Source organism: Scomber japonicus, chromosome 22 (assembly GCF_027409825.1).
Source record: "Scomber japonicus isolate fScoJap1 chromosome 22, fScoJap1.pri, whole genome shotgun sequence".
Classification (NCBI taxonomy): Eukaryota; Metazoa; Chordata; class Actinopteri; order Scombriformes; family Scombridae; genus Scomber; species Scomber japonicus.
Genome location: NC_070599.1, coordinates 6,639,179 through 6,662,022, shown reverse-complemented (window position 1 = coordinate 6,662,022; position 22,844 = coordinate 6,639,179). Strand labels below are relative to the sequence as shown.

The 22,844-nt window shown below is 39.0% G+C and overlaps 1 protein-coding gene across 15 annotated transcripts in view; it reads left to right on the top strand.

Moving 5' to 3' along the window:
* Positions 1 to 22,844, top strand: part of nrxn2b (neurexin 2b) — a 592,634-nt gene that overhangs the window by 263,201 nt on the left and 306,589 nt on the right. For 14 of the 15 annotated variants that reach the window (XM_053343297.1, XM_053343296.1, XM_053343295.1 and 11 more), the window contains 3 exons: positions 9,757 to 9,876; positions 11,378 to 11,759; positions 13,188 to 13,378. In XM_053343297.1, coding sequence (XP_053199272.1) covers positions 9,757 to 9,876; positions 11,378 to 11,759; positions 13,188 to 13,378 — 693 coding nt within the window. The remainder of the gene's footprint in view (positions 1 to 9,756; positions 9,877 to 11,377; positions 11,760 to 13,187; positions 13,379 to 22,844) is intronic. The other variant, XM_053343289.1, reaches the window with a different exon arrangement.

The following is a 22,844-nucleotide window of genomic DNA, read 5'->3' as shown; positions in this document are numbered from 1 at the left end:
CTATGTCTGTCTATCCAATGTGATCTCAGTGCACACTATTCCCATATGGCGGTACAGTAGGACAGAGCTTGGCATGCCCAGGCCTGTGACCGCCTGTTTGACATGCCACTGTGTCGGCTGGTGTGATGCCATGCTGAACCAACCCATCTGCTCTAGGTCAAGCTGGCACATGGGAGATCTCATTGGAGTCAGGCATGAGGAAAAGGGCATTGGACCTGGGGTTTGACGAAGCATGGCATCCAAAAATCTCCTGAACTGTTGCCCTCAAAAGGTCCAGAGCATGAACGAGGGCGTGATGGAGTGTGAGTGTGTTTGTTTTCACTAGAGACTAGGAGAGTAAATTCACTTATGAGGAGTGGATAAGCTGTCCACCTTACAGACTGTGGAATAGTTCACTTACAAGTGACAGCTGGTGGAAGAGTGTTTGAATGGAAGCCAAACATAATCATTATTCATTTCTTTCTGAATGTGTAATTGTGTTTCGTTTATGGGTCAGTGACAAATAAATCATTTAAAAAGGGCTTAAACAATCTAATCAAGGATTTGTTGATGACATATTAGAATATAAATCCATTCCACGATACAGTTTTACAATATAACTAAAGACATTAATGGCTGTGGTGATGTGTCCCTCATGATGATTGCCAACTGGAGGTCATAGTGTACTCGCCTATTTATTTAGCATTACAGCATGAGTGTGATTGTATCTGGGTTAGATGATGTGTGTGGGTTCAAGGCATTGTGTTGTAAGCGTGAGTGTTTTTGGCGTGGGCCAAATTAGGTGAAAACATTTCAAATGCATATTGACTGGGCTTTTCAAACAAGAGACACATTTGACATTTGACATTCAATTTAACTGTGTTTGCATTCTACACAATGTAGTATGTATTTTATCTAATTGAGCTTGAGTTCAGGTATACAAGGTTTCAAATCCAATAAGATTATAATTTAAGTGTTAATGTCAGGGAAATAGCATTTAGGATTATTGTTGGGTTAGTGGTTGCAGTTTTAGATTGTAGTAGTCAAGGTAAAACTCCAGAATACATGTAAGTCAATTGTGCCCCCAAAGCAAACTTAACCATCAGGCAAATATGTGAAAATGTGTGTAATCTCGGGTTGGAGTAGGCTATCAATGTGTGTTTCACAACACGTCAGGGGTCCCTTTCACTGCAGCAATGAGATGTGCTGTATTTATAGGATTTGTCTATTTGGGTGGGAGGAGAGCATTCAGCTGTTTGAACTTAAGAGGCAACACGCTGTGAGGCTCTGTTTAAAAGAAATCAATAGCAAGTCAAGCAGATTCAGAGGAGATGCAGTTCAGGAGGGTGTTTCAAAAGCAGAGATACCTGGGACAGATCAGTTGTTTCAGTGTGTGTGTGTGTGAGTGTTTGTAGGCAACAGCTTGCAGTGCAGCAGTCATTTGAGGGTATAGGGAAAGGATTGTTTGAGAGACTTAAAGAGAGAATGTGTGTGTGTGTGTGTGCGTGTGTGTGTGTGTGTGTGTGTGTGTGTGTGTGTGTGTGTGTGTGTGTGTGTGTGTGTGTGTGTGTGTGTGTGTGTGCACGCACACATATGCTTGTGTGCATGCGTGCATGCATGTGTGTGTGAGAGAGTGAATGAAAGGGGGTGTGGGGGAGTGTTCCTCTTCATTACCAACACTAAGGAGCCAAGCCAGGAGCACAGATGGCAGAGGAAAGGAGAGGGGGCATGGGGTTGGCACATAAAATGCAACACGCACTCACACGACACATACAGCCACACACTCAAACTCATATTAAAAATATGTAAATCAAAAGAATATGTCCTCAAAGCTCAATATGTTCTTCTAATAGTTGTGAAATACAGCACATTTATTATAAACACACACATTTATATAGATGTCCTAAAAATCACCTGCCCACACACACACACACACACACGCACACATGTCATCAAGCTATCCCGTGGTGTTGCCACACCAGTTTCTTGGCCAGGGAAGCAACCATGCTGACGCTGCATCTCTTTCTTTATCTTTTGCCATCTCACTATCTCTACCACTCACCCCCTCACATACACACTGACACACACGCGCGCACACACACACACACACACTCACAGACTCTACCCTCCAATTACACTCTTCCTCCAACCCCTCGCCCTGACCGATGCTATAACCTAAGACCTAAATTAAAATTTTAACAGCACCTTTTTGAAATTGAGCCCCACGCTCTTTCTTTCTCTCTCTTTATCTGCCGTTCACACACACACAAACACACACACACACCCCGATGGTCCAATTAGGAGCACTGGACTGTTTGCGCGGCAGGATAGCAGGGCAGCATGTTTGTGTGTGGGAGATGTATCTATTGTGCACAGCATGTACTGCTCTCCTCTGCAAGGTTGAGCGGAAGAGCAAGCTCTCACACACACTCTCACAAACACACACCTCCCACAAATGTAGGAAGCAAGAAAGCACATAGTCTCAGTTCATACCCTACAGTACCTACAGTACACCTAAGAAACGCCTACTGTACCACCTCCCCACTTGTATACATAACTGAAGTGACTTTATTACGTAAAAATATGTGTTTTAACAACAAATATTGTATGTCTGTTTTGAAAAAAAATTCTATACATGTTATATACTTTGGGCTATTCGATGGATACAGACAGTGGTACTTGATTGCTATCTTCCCTGAGGCAAAATCAAATATATCACAACCATTGCTTTTTCAACCAACATTAGTTTGATATTCACTGTCATCAGTAAAAACACTGGTCAGTGGGTTATGGCTTCAGGATGATTATATTCACTTTTCATAGTAGAGGACAACATTGCTTTTAGGTGATGATGATGTTTGGCTGCCTGATTTTAATGCCTTTTTGTTTTGATTTGGGAATTTGGAATGTTTAGCTCTAAAAAAATATTGTAATACAATGTGTGTGTGCGTGTTCCTTGCAAGCTATGTTTCTGTTTAGCATGCAGCCAGGAGTAAAAAACAAACAAACTGTGAGAACTGAACTCGAACACTGTCAATATATATGCCTATAATGTGTTTAAGTGAGTAAATAGTTGAGTAAGTGGTGTTTAAAATAATGCTGAAATGTCTTAGTTTTATTACTTTGATACTGTTTCACATAAACCAATCGGATTGTTTATACTGCCTTATGCTGTCACTCCATTGGTTACACTAGAAAGGTGAAGGGGCACAGCTGTTACTAATTAGGGTCAAACTGTAGACTGTTGTGAGCATATTAGCAATGTCATGGATAAAAACTACATTATTTTATGTTTGTAATGTATAAGTCGTGTTAAAAAGTTAAAGAGAAACAGAGTGGACTAAAAACAAACTCGAAGCTGTCGCTGCAGATGAAGTTGAGAGTCATGACGCAGTTTGCTCATGTGACGCGGTGCTTTGCGCTGGTGAGTTATCAGCCCGCTAGCCGCTATAGCCTACTACTTTTTATCATTGTAAACTTGCTAAAACTGTTTGCGATTTATAACGGTTAGCTTAAACGCTAATTAGGTCAATGTGAATTCCCATTCACTTATGCTAAAGGTGTTAGCTGTCTTAAAAAAAACAACAAACTTTACTCTGAGTTTAAGAAAACAAAATGACATGTAGCCTACCCATGTTATCTGTACAGGTATTGTAATGATAACAATATGAGTTTTACATTTATGTTCTTTTATATATTATTATGCATATTCATGCTGCTAATTGGCAAATAAATAGGCCTATCTCAGTTACTGCCAGTAACGTTTCTTGTTAGCAGGTATTTTTAATTGATGTGAGATGTTGAGCTTAATTTAAAGGTACACCATAAATTGACTACATTTAGCTATATTTGGAAAATTACTATGCACATTATCCATCAATGAGTTATGTATTAGTGCTCAGAAATTGATTTATTTGGTTTCATAATGGTTATGGGTGATATTGTGAATTGTAAATGTATTGATTTAGATGATTGTACAACATATTTTGAAAATGGAACATGAAGTATTACATTTAACTTCAACTTTATTTATATAACACTTTAATTAATATGTAACCTGAAAACAATTTGGTACAAACCCTTGTTATTCTTCTTCTGCTCCTGTCGTTTGTATAGTCTTCTGATCTGGTCCAACTATATGACTAACTCTGCATATTCTAACCATTAATAATGGTTCCAGGTGCTATACACAGACACTTCTAGACTGTTTTGAATAAGGTTTTTGAGATTAATTGTATGAGGAAATGCTTGGCTGGCACAGAGCAGTTAATGTTAATTCTATGTTAAATCCAAAATGTGAAAACAGTGGTTGTAATTTCATTATGTGCAAACCATTGCAGCATTTAGATATGTTTTATGTCAGTGCACTTATAACAAGAATGCAAGTTGTTTTTCATATAAAATTGTTTAATGATTTTCCCGCCATTGATTGAAGGCACAATCCAATCAAGTTCAAAATGTGTAATTATGTTTATTATATATATTATTATATATGACCAGTGCCAGCCATTAAACACATAGGAGTGGTATGCCTATTATTTTTTTTTATTAATTTTAAAAGTAGTTTTAAAAAAAATATCTGTTTGTTGTTATGCAAAGGAAGAAGAAAATGTCTTTGGGGAAATATCAGAAATAATTATTTTCCTCTCCGCAGCTAGAAGGGTATGCCAAAGACTATGTTAGATCAACAGCAACTGACAGGCACATCACAGAGGTGATATTTGAAGATATCTAGCCTGAGATTACCAGTGCACTTTGATGGTAAATGTTAGTTTCGTGGCATGTTCAACAATGTTCAGAGTCTGTGGCTCTTATGTAGCAGGATGCTCTCAGGCTCAGTGTGCTGGAATTACTGTTTCACGCAAATATTTTATTGATCATATTAAAATCATTCACCTAGGCAAGGAACAGTTGTCCGACAAAGTACCAGATAAAAGTAATAAATTTCCTCCTTTCGGTTTCTGTTTTTTTCTCAAAGGAGAACACAGAACACGTGACTTACAGAGCAGATATGTGTACTCTAGCAAACAAAAATATCTGATTTAAATTCATTTGGGAGAAATAGTGTACATCCCTTTTTTAAATATATTCTAAGCAGCATGCACCTGCATGTACATACTTCCGTGTGAGTGTGTACAGTAACGTATGTTCACCTCACAATGTGCTTTCCCAGATGGGTGACAACAGGGGGTTGCCTGAGGTCCATCACCTGGTAGTGAAATGCTAATGATGAACATAAATAAATCCTAAATCCACACACAAACACAATATGATGACAGCATCTGTCTGTCTTGCTAAGCAGGAATTTAATGGAGACGTATTTTTTCTTTCCCCTTTGTTCCCATATGAATCCACAAAAAAAAGCAGGCATTACAATTCCCCCTGGTCAGCATTTGCTCTCTCTGGTTGTGTTTTTATCCTCTGCTGCTCTGCATGAAAAATCCATTCCAATCATCTGGTATCCACCCCTCATCGCTGCATCTTCTCTCCTCACCCCCACCCCTCGGTCGTTCTTCCTCTCCTGTTCCTGTTTTCCACAACGCCACAGTATCAGCATCCTCCCTCTTTCCTCAGAGTGGGGCTGCTGAGCCAAGAATGAAGCACCGAGGATGAGTGTGGCTCTTTCATGAGCCCATTTTAATTGGACTGCGGTGCACTGTTATATTTTTCTTTTTCTCATGGGTGCCTGCAAGTCTCTGTGTGTGTGTGTGGATGCGCGCACGTGTGTAGCTTCATTGAGACTTGTGACCTCAAAAGTCCTGAGCGCTGGCTGCTCATAATTATGTTCTCTTCCAGGGAATTTGAATCACAAAGCTGAAAGTGGCAGTCACTACTGTATCCCATACTTGAAGATGGCAGGTTCTGTCAGATCCTGTAAAAGAGAATGTGATGCTGTTGTAAAAGGAGATCTACTTTTATGGAATTCGACAAAACATAGTAGTTCAGGTTCCTCTGTTTAGTGGAGTCAGTATTAAGATGAAAAAAGGCAAAGTGACATATTCAGGGCACAGCATAGTTCTATACTGTAATACACACATATATATTTTTTTTTTCTTTTTTTTTCTCTCTCAGCTGTTCAGTCCGAGCCGAAGTGTGGCCCACTGATTGGGGTATAATCTGTCTTGTTGGCTCAGTAACATCATCACATTCAATCCCTCTAAGCTAACTTTGAACCTTTTGACTCGCCGACACACCCTGCAGTCACTAGTGACCCTTTCAGTCTCAACACTCAGGCCGCATATGCTTGAGCGACCCTGACAAACGGCTGGCTTCGATGGCTTACCCCCACGTATGACTCAAGGCTGGTTGTATTGTCATCTACTGTAGCAGATTTTTTTAACTTGCCAGGAAACGCCTGTGGCCCTCAGTCTGTGGAGCTATTGTTTTGGCCATTACGTTGGCTAGCAGTGATCGTTCCTCTCTGGCCAGCATCAGACTTTGGTGCTCTTGTTAGCATAACAAAAGGGGAATGCTCACTGAGTTTGCTGTGTAGCCAGTATCAGTCAAGGGTGATTCTGGGTTACAGTTGGGATGGTAGCTGCTCTGCTTTCATGTAGCATGCAAAAGAAACCAAAATGAAACATGCCTCATAATGGTTTTATCATTTTTAGTAAATGGTTGGAGTTGGAGCTTTGAGTTTTGGTGTCTGTGACAAACATGAACAGGAATGAGTGAATTCACTTCTCTTGGTGACATTCAATTTGTCAGCTGCTTCTATTTTAAGCACCTCAGACTTTTGAGAGTGTACTCTTTTTCCATCAGCAGTCTGAGAGACGTGTGGATCTCAAAGCCACTTCTACACTCGGAGAAAGCTAACATTTCTCTTATTTCATGACAGAAATGATGTCACCACTGCCCACTTCAAAGTGGCCACCAGCTCCACTGTCTCAACATGTTTGATTAGAGTTTAGACATACAGTTGTATTTATACACCACAAGTCGTATAACATAATGCTGCAGCAGCAATCACACAGCATGAATACAGACTGATGGCAACAACCTGCATCCATTGGCCTGATGGTTTGTGTTTCATTGATCCAATTGCATTAATCAAGGTTGTTTACAGAGAGAACACAGCTACCGATGATGGATGACTGCTGGTGATTATGCAACAGCCCGCAAACATCACACCTCTCATTTATGGTGTGCTGACACAGTCAATGAAAACAATCCACAATCCCGGCTATTTTTACACGTGTTAAGAAATCTCCCCGACACCTCTTCAGTTCCTATGTGACACATTCAGAAATTGCAATGGAAAGTGACAGACTGAGAGAGGGGAAGGTAACAAAAGAAAGATAATGCCTCTGTTTCTGTGATCTGCCCCGCTGATCTCCAAGAAAAAGAAGTGAAAGGACAGAAGTGGCAAGTTGAGAATTGATAGCATTTTAATAATTGCCAGCTCGTTTATTAATGAGCCCTGGTCTTCCTTTGTTTTTCCAGCAATCAAAGCCTCTCTCTGCCAGTGGCTGCATTAAAGGCTTGTTGGCTCATTTAACCCTGGGCCGCTAAGTCTCTGCTTTCCTGTTTGCAGTGTTACCTCGCCAGCGTTCACTTCACTGTCAGCTGTAAACCACACCCAGCCAACATCAGGGGCTTCATCAATATGTGGTTTTGAGGCAGTCATCGGTCTCACTAACACATATGGCATTATGGTCTGGGCGTGAAGCCAGTGCAGAAATATTGCAAATTCTCTAAGTGCAAGTGTTGTGATCTCAGCAAGCTGTTATTTAACCTCCGACCCCCACAACCCACCCGCAAATACAGAAATATGACAGTGAACCCGCGTCCCAAACTTCCTTGCACTTTTCCTCAAGTGTTGATATTATTGTACGTTGCACTTTACCCCAACAATATAATGGGTCCCTCGTTACACTTTCACCACCTTCTGCCCACAGCTTTTTCTTGCTTGGTTAGCCCGGCCAGAGCAGCATATATATCTTTTGCCCCCCCCATTGTTAGTGGTATTATGGCCAAATGGCTCTTGCTATGTGTGCAGCAGTGGCCCTTGCTCTCTTGCGGCCTGTAGCAGCCAAGCCAAATAAATATTACATGGTCTGTATTCTAAAGGGTAGCCGTTGACATTCATTTACGCCATACTAGACTCTTTTTAACTTTTACCATCTTACATCAGCCAGCCAGTTCTACTGCTGCTCTGTTGCACTTTGTTTCTCAGTGTTTAGTTCTTTTCTTGGGTTGTTTTTCACTCCCTTTTTTCATCTAAATGTGTTTTCAGATTTCTTCCCCTATCCTCCCATCTATCTTTGTATCAGCTTTAACTTCTCTGCTTGCAACTTTTGTTCACTCTTGCTCTTTTCAGCAATATAGCTCTCTTTTTTTCTATATATTTACTTCACACATGGTGTGATCAAAAGTCTCTCTATCCAATTTCATGTGGCTGAAGACAAAAAGCCCATGAAAAAAAAACAATATAATGAAAAAGTAACAGGAGTAAATGGGAAAACAATTCTCTAGTGGGCCATGTGTGTTCTTGCCAGGTGGTACCATCAATTGATGGGACCTTTTTTCCTCTAGACTAAATAATTTCACACACAACTGGAAAGGGAACAATCATATTTTGCCAGGCTGTGCTATTATCATCCACTCCAGCACCTGGTATTATACACTCAGGTTCCAGCTAGCCAGCCAGTCAGAAAGGAGTCACTGACCCTGGAAACGGAGTGGCATTTCTAATATTAGATCTATTATAAACAAATCATCAGTGCTAATAGTGTAAGAAAGCCAGTGGCTTCTTTATCTACTAGCCACAATGGCCCTTGTCCACTCCAGAGCTGCCTAAAAGCATGGACAGTACAGAAGGTGGCTTAATGGAAGTAACTGTTCTCCTCGGGCAGTTGGTTGTCATATCTCGATACTTTCTCTCTCTTCATTTTTGTTTATTTTGAATCCTTTAACTAACTTTGACACAGCTATTAGCCAGCATCAGCCATCGCCTTGGCTTTAGCCATGGATCATGTCAACTTGTCACGGTGCATTGAAAGAGGGATTCATGACTGCTCTTTTAATCAAAATCCCCACTGTTTCTCTTGCTGTCACTCCCTCACACCCGCAAATTGTTCTAATGTTGATGTAATAAGGCTGTCATTGGCAAGATATAAATACCCTGTTTCCCACTTTCAAAAGACGCTTATGTAAATACGGCTCTAATAAGCATTTCTGCAGCACCATATGCTTTTGCATCAAATTGTCTCCTTCAGCGGTCGAGGCAAGACAACAGCAAGAGATACAAGCATAGCAGAAGGGAATTGGGAGTAGAGAAGTAGAAAAGGGGAATTAGTGAGGAGAGCGGTTTGGGAGATGAGCGGTTAAAGCGTCTGGTCTCACCCATCAGCCCTCTATGTGCTGAACTGAGACATGATATGTTCTGTGAGAGCAGAACACGGCTTACTATAATGTTTGTAACACAGCATCTCCAGTCGTTGTCGGCTGCCTGTTTTAATCTACTTCCTCAGCTGGCTCCGACTTTTTTGTCCTACTTTCTTTGACGGCATCCTGCTGCAACACTGTGAGGTTTTGAGAAGACGTTCAATTTTACAGTCTGTCAGGCCAGATATTTGATTCCTTTCATTTCCAGCATACTGGGAGAATCCATAGTGTGAATGTGTTTCACAAACATGCAGGTTTTCTCCACTAGCTCTGTCACCTACTGTGAGTGAACTTTGTGTGTGCGTGTATGGGGGTTGGGAAGGGTGCGTGGGTAGGCGCACACACCTTTCCCGCTGTGCTGTTTGTGATTTGAATTCCCCCCTACTACAGGCAAAGGACCTGAGACACTGTTTGCGGGGCAGAAGCTGAATGACAACGAGTGGCACGCAGTGAAGGTGGTGCGAAGAGGAAAGAGCCTGCAGCTGTCCGTGGACAATATCACAGTGGAAGGTTAGTTGTGTTTGGGACACAGGTGGATTCATCTGGGGTGAAAGGCAGTCATTGAGACCATAGTGAGTGTGAGGGTGGTGTTGTACCCAAAAATCCACATGTATCATCCCCAACATAGTGCATCCACCCACAGAAATGTCTTTTTTGCCATTTGTCATTAAAACTATTCATTTAAAGGGGAGATATGATTAATTATGCTAGTAATGAATCAGACATGCAGGTGGCATATGATTTGTTAATTAATTGTTGATGTGATATTGAGGGAAAGTGGTAAAACAAATGTTGGCATGTGTCATTAAATTCCTGCAATTAATATAATAGGTTCCATTTGTGAATAACCCTTAATACTCAACTCTAGTCCCAATGTTAGCTACACTGACTAACAAAATGTCTTATTTTAATGAAGCATGATGAACGACCCACATCTGCAAACCCTCTATAATAGATAAGATATCTATATGATATCTACAGATATAAATCAGGCTGAAAGTGTGAACTATATTTCATTTATACATGGCACAAAAACAAGATTACAAGAGGAAGAGTTATTCAGACATAAACTGACTGTGTGTGAGCAGCTGCGTAAAAGGTACAGAGGTTCTGCCAGCTACTAAGAAAAATAGCAAGGGAAGGATGAAAGGTCAACATTTGAGGTAGAATAACAGGCCCTCACTGTATTGTGGCTTCAGGCAAAATGATGGCAGGCCAAAGGACGAGGAAAGAGGTGAGAAAAAGGTGTGAACAAGATGAAGGAAGCACAGTAGGAATGCTGAGGCCAGAAGCAAGGAATGACCCTGTGCAGTTCTGCCTGGTTCACACACTGGTTCATGGGAAAGAAAAAGACAGAAACACCCAGGGAGTCCTTGCAGGGCTGGCCAGGTTTCAACAGGGAAGACATTTTAATTGGCCCTTACCCAAGCTCATTACTCCTTATCTCTCAGTAAACACAATATAAATTGTGGTGGGCAGAGCAGTAACACAAGATTTTCTGCAATATTATGCTTGTATAATTTATTTCACAGCAGGTTGGAAAATAGGCTCAACCTTTGTGAACATATACTGTACACACCTGTTTTTTATCAAGAAGCAAAAATCAATTTAAAGATAACAGTAATAATCATAATGATGATATGTCAAAACCATATTTAGTGTTTATCACTAATTTACTATTGCAGCTATAGTACATTAGTTTGATAAGCTTGGCCTTACAGTTAAATGCAATATACAAACATTTTAATATTACCATGACTTCTCCATGATTGACTTTGACCTACAATTTCCACAGACAGTCCAAACCTCTTGAAGCCTGGAAACATAGAATTCTGTTTTGAATGGTTATAATTCATTCACAGTATTACAATGCCACATAATCCATAACATTTCCCAGTATGCCTATTGCCTATCATAGAGCATTGCAATTAATGCATTACCATCTGTGTTTAAAATTAATCCTTTTTTTTTTTTTTTCTTTTCTTTTTTGCTATATCCTCCACCATCTCAGGCCAGATGACTGGTGCCCACACACGTCTCGAATTCCACAATATCGAGACAGGCATCATGACTGAACGCCGCTTCATATCTGTGGTGCCCTCAAACTTCATTGGTCATCTCCAGGGCCTTACCTTCAACGGCTTACCCTACCTAGACCAATGCAAAAATGGGGACATCTCCTACTGCGAGCTGAACGCCCGCTTTGGCATGCGTCACATCATTGCAGATCCGGTGACGTTTCGAACGAAAGGCAGCTACTTAGCTTTAGCAACCTTACAAGCTTACGCCTCCATGCACCTCTTCTTTCAGTTTAAAACCACTACGCCAGACGGTCTCATGCTCTTCAACTCTGGAGACGGGAGCGACTTCATTGTTGTGGAACTGGTAAAGGGGTGAGTCCTATGTGATTTTAGTTACATTGATTGACAATAAGAGGTTGAGATTTTGTGTGCAATCAAAAAACACTTTTACCTACTGTCACAAAAGTTGCTCTTCTCTGTAATTCCCTGTGTATTTGTCTTTACTGATCACAGTGTATACATTGCAAGTCCTATTTCAGACTGTTACTCCTCCTCAAATATGTCATTGATAGAAAACATGAAAACCATAGCTCTGTTTATGCTAGAAGTCAATCACTGTTTCAGTGTTGTGCTTTAAGACAGTCTCTCTTTGCAAAGCAATCAAGGCCATTTCCTGTCAATTCCAATTAAGCTGTATACTATATGAATTTTCGATTGATCACTAGACCATCAAGAAAAGATCTGAACTCTGAATTTGAATGTAAACTTTATGTTCTTAGCAGTAAAACAAAAATGAAAACTGATGATGCTGATGAATAATCATAATCAGCCGAGCTGCACATGCTGCAGGTTGTTATTGGTTGGGAAACAGATCATTTTTATTCCAAAGGAACTTTTCTTGGGTATTTATTTTACTGCCCATTAACTGATAACTCTTAATGTATCATTTTGAGTACAGTGCATTTCTCTGACCGGCAAAGTATTTATTGAATTTTCATTAAAGGTTTGAAGAAGCTAGCACAGTTTTGTGCTGACTTGTGAACGGTGAATTGTATCACCCTAAAAGCTGTACATAATTAGAGTATCAAAAAGAGGTTTTTGCTAGTTTATCTCCCTTCCTCTTGTGCTCTATATTCAGCACTGTTACAAACACAAAAGCCTGAGCTTCCTCTGTCACACAAAGACAAGAGGCTACATAAAGGAATTGGAATTGAGGTAGAAAAAAACACACACACAAAAAAAAACGCATACCTTGAATGAAACAGCCACAATAGCTTAGCCCAAAACACAAAAGACAGCCATATTTGTGTGAAAGACGGAACTGTGCCACCTTGTCTGCCTGTGGGCAAAAAGGGGCTTTTAGACAAAAGCAGGTTTCTATATTTACATGTCAAACCAGTCCGTAAACAGAAAAGAAAAGTGGGCTGTGAGTCAGTCTTCATATGTGTTGGTGTGTACAGTGTGTTCCTTACACAGAAAATAAGATTGCGACAACAAGTAAGAGAGTGGGACGTCATCCAATCGTCAGTGACCTTATCATGACAATTGGAGTTTGAGTGCTGTTGATTGTGACCTGTCTGGATTGTATGTTATTGGCAGAAAACATGTCATGATAAGAAAATACAGTTTGAATTCTAAAGTGAAGCCAAAGAAGTACTGTTATGATTATCCCCATTTTGTGACCAATTGTTCTGACTGGCATGCAGTGACTTTGATTTGAAGAATTGCTTTTGAATTAGATTTATATTAATACAAACACACACACACACATTTTCCTTAATACCACATCTTTCTTGTTAGGTATGTCCACTATGTCTTTGATCTTGGCAACGGGCCGTCGCTGATGAAGGGCAACTCTGACAAGCCGCTCAATGACAACCAGTGGCACAACGTAGTGGTGTCCCGGGATGCCAACAACGTACATACACTCAAGATCGACTCACGCACCGTTACTCAGCACTCCAATGGAGCCCGCAACCTGGACCTCAAAGGTAACGGCATACATTCCAGCATTCACTGATACATACTTCCAGAAAACATTACCACTAACGGGAAATAACTATTGGAATACCATCCCTGGCCTGTCCCTTAAGTGTTGTTGGAAGGTTGCCATGAACATATGCTAGCTCCAATCCATCTAAATTAGACCCACTCTCAGGATCGCAGTGACTTTTAGAATAGCTCCACTGTACATCCACTTGGTTTTCTCAGTCATCGAGGAACTCTTAGTTTTTATAGTGGAGTGTTTCTTAAAGAGGTCTTGAAACCTGTTGTTCTTAAATAAGTGACACAAATATCATTGTGAAACACTAAATTCAAATTTTCTTTGTTGTAAATACATCGAGCAAAAAATCTAACTTGTTGTCTTTGTGAGGTATATTTCTTTCTATGCATACCTCACAATACTTATTTCCTTTCACTTACATTTTTGGAGGTTTCAGTCCAAAGGCCCAGAATAAACAGAGAAAACCAAATAATGCTGCCAAGTGCAAATGTGCTTGCCAAACAAGAGTGGACAGGGGGTGAAATAAAACTTAACAAAAGCCTGGCAGCATCTGTGCTGGCCCATCCTCTTCACCTTGAGAGATGATCCCCACTCTTTCAGCAGATGTTGGCTTTACAGGAACAGGGCAACAACAGAGCAATACCCTTTTTTCTATCCCAATATTACCTAAATCCAACATTGCGAACAAAGGTGAAAAAAAACAATCACACCAAAAACAATGAAATCTTATCTCTTCATCCTACTGCACTTTACTCATTTTTGCTTTCACTTACTTGTTCTGACCAAACTGCCAACCTGACTGTAAGAGAATCATTGACTTACAATATGATGATTATCTTTTGATGGAGACACCTTTACCTCTTTGACTTTAAAATACGCTGTACTCAAGAATCGTCTTGAAATAATAACCATGGTTACAAGGCACTTAAGTGTGAATAGGTATCTCTGGTCTGCTGGGAGACAGGGACTGGAAGCTCAGGTAAGTTTAGGCTTTAGACCTCAGAAGTCAGGATCTCTCATGTTTTATTTGGATGCTTAAGAAAGGCTGCCTGTGGAGTGAAAGTGTGACACAATTGAAATGTAAGTAGAATCAGAAAGACAAAAATTGTAGTAAGATTTTTTTTGGTAGTGGACAGAACTCTTTTAAGTGCCTGTCAGTACTAACATTAAGATTAGCTGTAGGGTATTGTGTCATGTCCCAGTATTTGGAGTACTCTTCAGGTTACTTGGCATTGTTGTAGGAGGCACCTCAGAAGTCAGGGTGAGCCTCAGAGTCCACTAAAGGCTGCAAGGAATCATAAGACCAAAGATGCTGCAGGCTTTTTTGGGAAGGCATGATTTAGTTTGATGAGTTCAGTCCTTTGTGGTATGCATGGTGCAATTAAAAAAGTTAATCATAAGAGGTAGGGGATATAGAGTAATGGCACTATGCCATTGTCCTTACACGGGGATACAGACAAGGGTACTGAAAGCAGAACAAGCTGTCATAATCTGGAGACACAGGGAATGAAGTGTGTAAAATTAGCTACAGTGGGTTTTAGCACTGAGACATATAATTAGCACCCTGGTCTCACAAAATTTCATGGTGAAATGCAAATAAGGTGCATCATGCACATGGCCAATTATGTTATTGTCACATGCTTTAAAGGAGGAATGTAATTGTTACATTATTTATGTGTCATTATACCGTAGTTTGTGCTCATTTCACAAGACTGCGATGTCAATAGAGGAATCAGTAATTACTAGATATAATTAATGCCTGCTTTTGTGGTTATTAAATATAGCAAGCAGCAGCTTAGTATGTATTCATTATGCATTGTGAGTGATTGATAGATAAAATGGGTTTCCTCTGCATCCATGCAGTCTTTACAAGATATCTACTCTGGTGATCTCCTACAGTAACTTAAAGTAATTGATGTCTGTAATTAAGAGGGTTTTGTTTTTGATTGATTGCATCTGTCTGGGCGTTGGTAAAGACTGCTGTCAATCAACTCTGAGATTAGACAAGAAAGTCAATAAGAGAGACAGTCAATGAGTTTTTTAAGCAAGTGTGCTGCTATCTGGCAGGTGTCGGACCATGTGGTTTTAGGTTTCCATCTCATCCAGGACGTTTTTCCCCACATCATTCTTATTTTCAATTTCTGCCACCATTTGCAATCATGTTGCTCTCTCTCTTTTCTAATCAAGCAGAAATGCTTCATAACCCTCAAGCAGAAGAGAACCACCCCCCAGTTGTCATTTTATCTTACAAATGCAAACATACAAACATAATCTGTCTTCCCCTTATTGGGACAGACATTGTTCTCTAAACACTACAACTGGTGTTAGCATTCCTTCACTCATCTTGAATGATTAATGGACAATTGTACCTCCTTCTTATAAAATACCACCAGCGAAGCGTGCAGCGACATGTTCCTTCAGCTGCCCACCACAGAACCATGCAGCGACAATAGCCCCATTTGCATATTTAAAATTACACACACCCCCATTGAATGATTTGTCTCCTAAAATGAAACAGAAGGCAGCTGTTTTGCTTTTTCAGTACCCAATCAACACAGTATACATGGCTAGGGAGTAACTCTCCATCTGTGTTATTAATCTGTGAGCTGTTGTGTTAGAAACATATTTATTTTCAGGGGTCCTTTGCGTTATCTGAAGAACTCTTGCTTGTAGGGGGAGGGTGGATAAGGCAGCTTGGTGCTAGTGGGAAGAATAATAGTTGTAAATCTTGTTTCAGAGGACTTCCGTGTGTGTGTGTGGGGTGGTATATCTATCCTCAATTCCCTTGTCTAATTGGACATTCAAACCTTGCTCTGTAGAGCTGCTGGAACAATTCCCCTGCCAAGATATCATACACAGCTCAAACACTGTAATGTCATCAACACTACAGCAAAGCACCAGACCTCAACATGTACTTGCAGAAAGACTCTTGACAAATACATAAACATATATTCTACCAAACATGATGCCAGTGCAGAATTTTCTCTCCTCTTGCATCTGTGTACACATAGACACACACACAGTATGCTTTTCTGACTATACAACTGTCACACACAAAGCTTTGCAAATCACAGAAGAAATAGCAACAATAAGCCATTTCTCACAATCTCTTTACTCTGTTTTAACGCCATTTCTGCCTGCATTTCAAAGAAGAAAAAAACAATTCTCCAAGCTTTATTCGTGTAATTGCCCAGAGAAAATGGGGAAAATGGGCTTTTTTTGCTCTCTGTCTTCCTTCTCTTTGTTTTGGACAGGCAAAAAATCTTCAAGGCATCCCTCTTTGTCAGCTAAAGTACGGTGAGGGAACAACACACGCATTCCCCAAGGATAGCACTGAGTGGATCTAGTTTTGTCTCAGAAGAAGACATGTTGAACATACACCATACAAGGAATACGGCTCTATCATTCCTGTTGACAACCTACTGAACACAGTGATAAAAATCTATTACCATGTGTTTACCTTAAAATAGCCTTGTACAGTGCAACCAAGTTTCAAAGGACCCATATCAAATATGCCACAGACAATATGAAAGTAAAGCATGATAATACAGAACAGTCATAAATAGTATCATTGAAGTTCTGACCTTCCAACAAAAGTAGTTGGCCCCCTAAGAAAAGCCTAAGCTTTCCCTTTTATTGATTACATCAAATGTTACCTCATTAGTCTACAGTAAATAACAATGTAAACACAAGGCTCATGTAAGTTCCAATAAATATAACCTTATTACATCTTAAACTTCCAATATGTATAACCGAGACCAAATTATGTCAGGTACCTATCAGACCAAATAAGTATGTGTCACTCACAAAACTTGACCACAACTGTAAATGAAGCAGGGCGCACTGTTTATATTGTGTGGGCAAGAAATCAATCATATTTTAACATAGAAGATTCCTGTTTACAAGTATTTTTTTTGCCAAATAACATAAGCTGATATGCCATAGAACAGTTTTATAAATGAATGAACTACTAGTAGTTTTTAGCTTGTCTGTGCAACATCTGCCTCCTCATAAGCAGTGCTGAGAAAATGTTGCCTGTGATTTAACCTAATTTCTGACCTCTGCCATATACATTTCACTAGCTTAGTACATCATTATCAAACTAGAACTGCATGTCTAGGCCACTTTGTTCTCATTTCACTCAGAACAAATTTCTTTGGACGCTCTGTTACTTACAGAGCAGGAAGTGAAGAGCTTCTAAGTCATTGAAATTGTCAGAAAATTAAAAAAAGATCATCACGGATTCTAAAGCTCAGAATAAACATGCTGAAAATAGAATTAGTGGTCCTGTATAATTCCTTAAAAACACATTGATTCCACCAATTAGTGTTATCTAATTATCTATTAGGTGTTACAGTGTAACTGCTGTTATAGCTGAATATGTATTAAGCTTGCCAGGTGTTACTTGTGGCATTGTAATATTATTAATTTCAATGTTCACCCAGAAGACAATCAGCCACATCCAGCTTTGCTAGTATTAACAATTAGTAGCATCCTCTACGTGACAGGAATCCATAGGGTTTTTATATGACTTCATTTTGAGGAACATCTAGTAATATCTGTCGGGGTGGACAGAGGCTAATTGTTTCCACTTGTTAATGCTAATTATACCAAGGTATCACAATTAATTTAACAATGATATATTGATCATTAATTAGTAAATGCTAAACATAGCACATTAAATGAAGGACACTTAATGATTAGTGAATATTCTCTGACTAACAATGAGGCCATACTACATGCCCTTCACCTCTTCCTGTAACATCATTTAGCAGTTAACAGCAATAATGTCCCATAGCACAGGGCAACAAATGTAAGCATCTGTAGAAGTTCAAACAGATGAACTATTGAATTATTAATATAGCAGCACCAAAATGTACCACACTCAACTTATAATAGCGTTACAAATTCAAAACTCTTTAATGTTTTTTTAAAGTTTGGGAATAATTATTTAGGTTGGAAGTTAGTGATTGATCTTTTCTTGGCCACAGCAGTGACATGCAAATTCCTAAAACTAGAGCAATAGATGATCAAAGATAGTCACACAAATAGATCAGATGACTGCATTTTTTAGTTATTGCCTGGTCTTGTACTCCTGTTCTGATTGTGTCTTGTATCATCACCCCCTGTAAAGCTGAAATAAACAATGTTGGCCATGTGGAAGAAGAAAATATTTTGCTTTCCTGTGCAAGAAACATGACAATGTCAAAGATATTAATGTCGTTATTAAAAACAGTGGTGGGAAATGAGGAATAACAACAATATAATAATAATTATTATTATTAAGGGTTTTTCCATTTGGGTAGATGCAAGGAGGAGGAATAATTTGGCGTACCATATTCAGACTGTGCTTGTCCCTTCTTTTTGAAGATGTTTGCTAATGAGGCATACTTGTGTAGAATTGTAAAGAGATGACATTGAATATGTTCCATTTTTCAACAAAAGCTGAACAAATTGAAACACAATACGGAGGAGAGGTTTGGCAAGGGAAGGAGAGGAGGAGAAAAAGAAAAACAGGTACACACATTTTAATGAGCTCTGCTCTTGCCAGCGGTAAAATTGAGATTAGCCGTTTGATCACCCTAAAGCTTTTCTTTCTTCTTCTTCCTGGTTAATATCAGTGTCTGACAAACCGAGCTAAGCTTGTCACTAATCCTGCCACAATACCAAAACCTCTGCGTACCTCATAGCAGACCAGGTACAACACTAATTCTGGCCATTGTCTTTCCCCCATCCCCACCAAGGCTGTACACTCTCCAAGCGATAAAGCTGAAATTTCAACAATGGACAGTACATGCTGTCCCAATGGAAAACAATTCAAATAAAGTTAAATGCGTCCTGTATTTCAATTTAAAGTTGTTGTTTTTTTGTCACACAAACACGAAAGGCTTGACGATGATCAGTGTTCATTGTCGTACAAAAATAATTTCAGGCTGCAGAACAATTACACAATTTGAGCAGACATGAAAATTGTTTGTTTTCTTACTGAAAAGGTGTAAGATGTTTGAAATCCCTTCCCTTTTGCCATATCACTGACAATGCTTTAATAGGTCTACATCTGTCTGAATTTTTGAGCATAAGACCTGACAAGTGTTTTTGCAACAGGAATACTTTGTAATATCTGAATTATTATGATGACACTTCAAGTAGGTGTTCCATTTTACAGATAGGTAAACAAAGCTCTGTGTTGTCTTGTTAATTCTGGAAGTGCAGATTGCCCTTGTTTTTCCACTACTACAAAGAAAGTTAACACATAATTCTTTATTCTTTGATTTTTGTACAATGCCATCTAAATTAGGTACAAACGGTGGACAGTGTCAGCACTATATTAGGAAGGTCACAGTCAGGCTATTCCAGGGTAGAAGAACAATAGCTAAAGGTGGGGTGGAACGGGTGGGGATTCTGACACTGATAATTGGATGTCTGTTAACCTTCAACCGAAAGGTAACACTTAGTTTATAAGGCTAGCAGATACTGTAGAGAATGAGCCTCCCCATCTGACAAATGACATTTAAAGGGTATTAGGGCAAATATCAATTGCACAGGTAAAGATCTGAATTGTTGTTTCTGTAGGCTCAGTACAAGTAAAAAAATCATCAGTAGTTTTGTTTGCATGTAAATATAAACAGTTGTTTAGCAATTGAGAATCTTGCTTCAAGTCAATTTGTCTTATTGATTTTGACACCAAATTGACTTTTTTTAAAGGCACATTTTTGCAAATCTTTTCTGAGGAAACATAGTGTATTTGCAGTAACAACATTGTCGAGGTTGGCTCACTGACATACTGTATATTCATTCTTGTGACCTGCTTTAGAACGAGAGTCTATCAAGTCAGTAAACAACTTTAAGTAGTGTGGCTGCAGGTTAAGTGCCTTGGTCAAAGACAGCTCAATAGAGTGCACTGTGTAAATCTACATTCTACACTCACATAGCAAATACACTTCTCTTTGAAAAGAGAGCTTTTAGTCTCAACAAGTTTTTCCTTTTTTTATCTCTCAAGATAATACTCCAGATTTTAAGATATTTAGAACCTTACTTAATTATATATTTTTGACCATCCAGCACCCCCCATCTGGTTATTTGGGTGAGGGTCTCAGTCTTTGTCCTTTGGGGATCTTGATGTATTCTCAGGTTAGAAAGGATCTGTAATCCCTCTAACATGTGCATGGTCTATTCCTGTTTTTTCCACTGGACAGTAATACATAATTCATAATTTCATAACCCGTCAACTGGCTTTATCCAGTTTGTAAGACCACCAGTTCTACTTTGAGCTTTTTCCAAACCTCTGGCTGACCTCTACATCCCTCCTGACCCAGTGAACCTTGCTACCTACTCATTTCAGTCAGTAGTTCATATGATGTCATTCTTTAAGTAACTATCTAGAACTGATGATCAGAAAATACCTCTAGGTGGGTAATGCACTCAGCCAATCACAAAGTTTCAAATTCTGCATTTCAAATTCAATTCATTCCTGGGGCTTTTTTTAATAGAAAGAACCTCAGTCACATAAGATAACGTAAATAACTATTTAGGTAACTACACAATGCAACAATGATTCAAACAACATGCAACTACATGGTTTCAGCAATAGTAGTGTCCATAGCAACCAGTAAAATCTTCAACTATATTTATAATCTGTATTTCTTACTAGAAATGTTATCAAAATGCATTTTACTGCTGGGGGAATTTTAAAATACTGCATTTTCCACTGAGAATGAAATGAATGGTAGCCATTTCTGTTTGTTTGAGAAGACACATGATGTGGATGCAAGCCAATAGAAAAGAATAGACCAAACATTTTAGAATAGTTAATGTGAAACTAATGTTTTGTGCTGTGGACTGAGGTATCCATTACACATTTTGATATGAGATAGGGTTATACACAGCTGCTATATGGGTTTTATATGATCTCATAAATACTATAAAATACTGTTTTCTCCTTTCCTTCTTTTATCTGTTTTAATATATGGCCTTAAAATTTCAATTGTTAGCGATAAACTGGTTTACCTTAATTACTTGCCAGTCACGACCACAGTGCATGCACATCCTCTGTCCTCTTGAGTACACTGTCACTAATGCATTAACATTCCCACCTATTCAAACTGAACCTTTGTCAAGATGGACATGAAACACAATCTATTCATCCTCTGATGATATACATACATTGTTACATCCTGAGGGTTTTCCTGTCCTTCCATTACATTGTGTGGAGGGGAAATGACATTACCATAATGCCAGGATATATTCCATTATGTAAGAATAATACATTTCTCTTCTACCTTCTCTTTGCTTCTTATTATTCCATAATGTCACATGGCAATAGATAGCCTTTAAAATCAGCATCTATGGGGCAACAGTAACAAGAGAACTGTGCAGATCTATTAAGCCAAGGACAAGACATAGATGCAATCATACTGAAGACATTTATTGTCCAGCATTGGACATTGAAATTTAATTTTCTGCTTCAACCACTATGGAAACAGCAACACAAAAAAACTTGAATCTAGAGGCAAAACACTGCAACTGCTTGTCTGTATTGTGTGATCAGCACAATACAGACAATTTTCAGAGAATATTCTTGACCTTGTAATCCTTAAATAGTATACTCTGTTAGCTTTAAGGGGTTCAAGTGTTAACATGCTTTAAGGTCTTATTAAGCCGATAATTAACTTGGAAAAAAAATTCTAAATTAAATTTCTATACTAAATGGAGACCGCTACTGGTGCCGGTTGTATGAAACCTGCTTAAACCACGCTACAGTGTTTCCCATCATGTTCTTGTATTTCATAAGTTCACACTTTTGAAGTCTATGTCTAAACATGAATCACATGGCTACATGTACATTTTAAGTTATTAGTTGGTGAGATCATTCTTTATGTCCATACTGGTTGTGAATAAATTCCTTCCTAGTGTGTCTACACAGTTTTCTTTACATGCAAAAATGAATATCAAAGTTCAGCCAAGGCTAATATGAAGCTTAAGAAGTCCAAATTAATCAAAATCAAATGGGGATCTGTCAACGTTTGTCTTTTAGTACAAAATAACCTCTTTATATTTCCCTGGACAGTAATTCTTTGCTGAGTTACAATAGAGGGATAGTAACACAAAGCAGGAATTTTCTTCTGAAAAGATTGTAACTTACTAACTAACTCAGACTGTTGAAGCCTCTTATGAATTTAATCCAAACTATAATTATTATTTTTTTTTACATAGAGGGGCAGTGGATTTTGTTCACTTACATTTTACTGTTAGATAGGGACTCTTAATATCAGAATGGGCCAGAATAATACAGTCTGAAAACTGTTACAATGCACATTCGGAAGAAATATTATCCTACAATGGATTTAAAATATGATGATATTCTTCAATAATCAGGGCTCTAGACTAACTTTTTGCACTGGTTGCACTGGTGCGCCCAACTTTTTTTCTTGGGTGCACCAGAACAAAAGTTA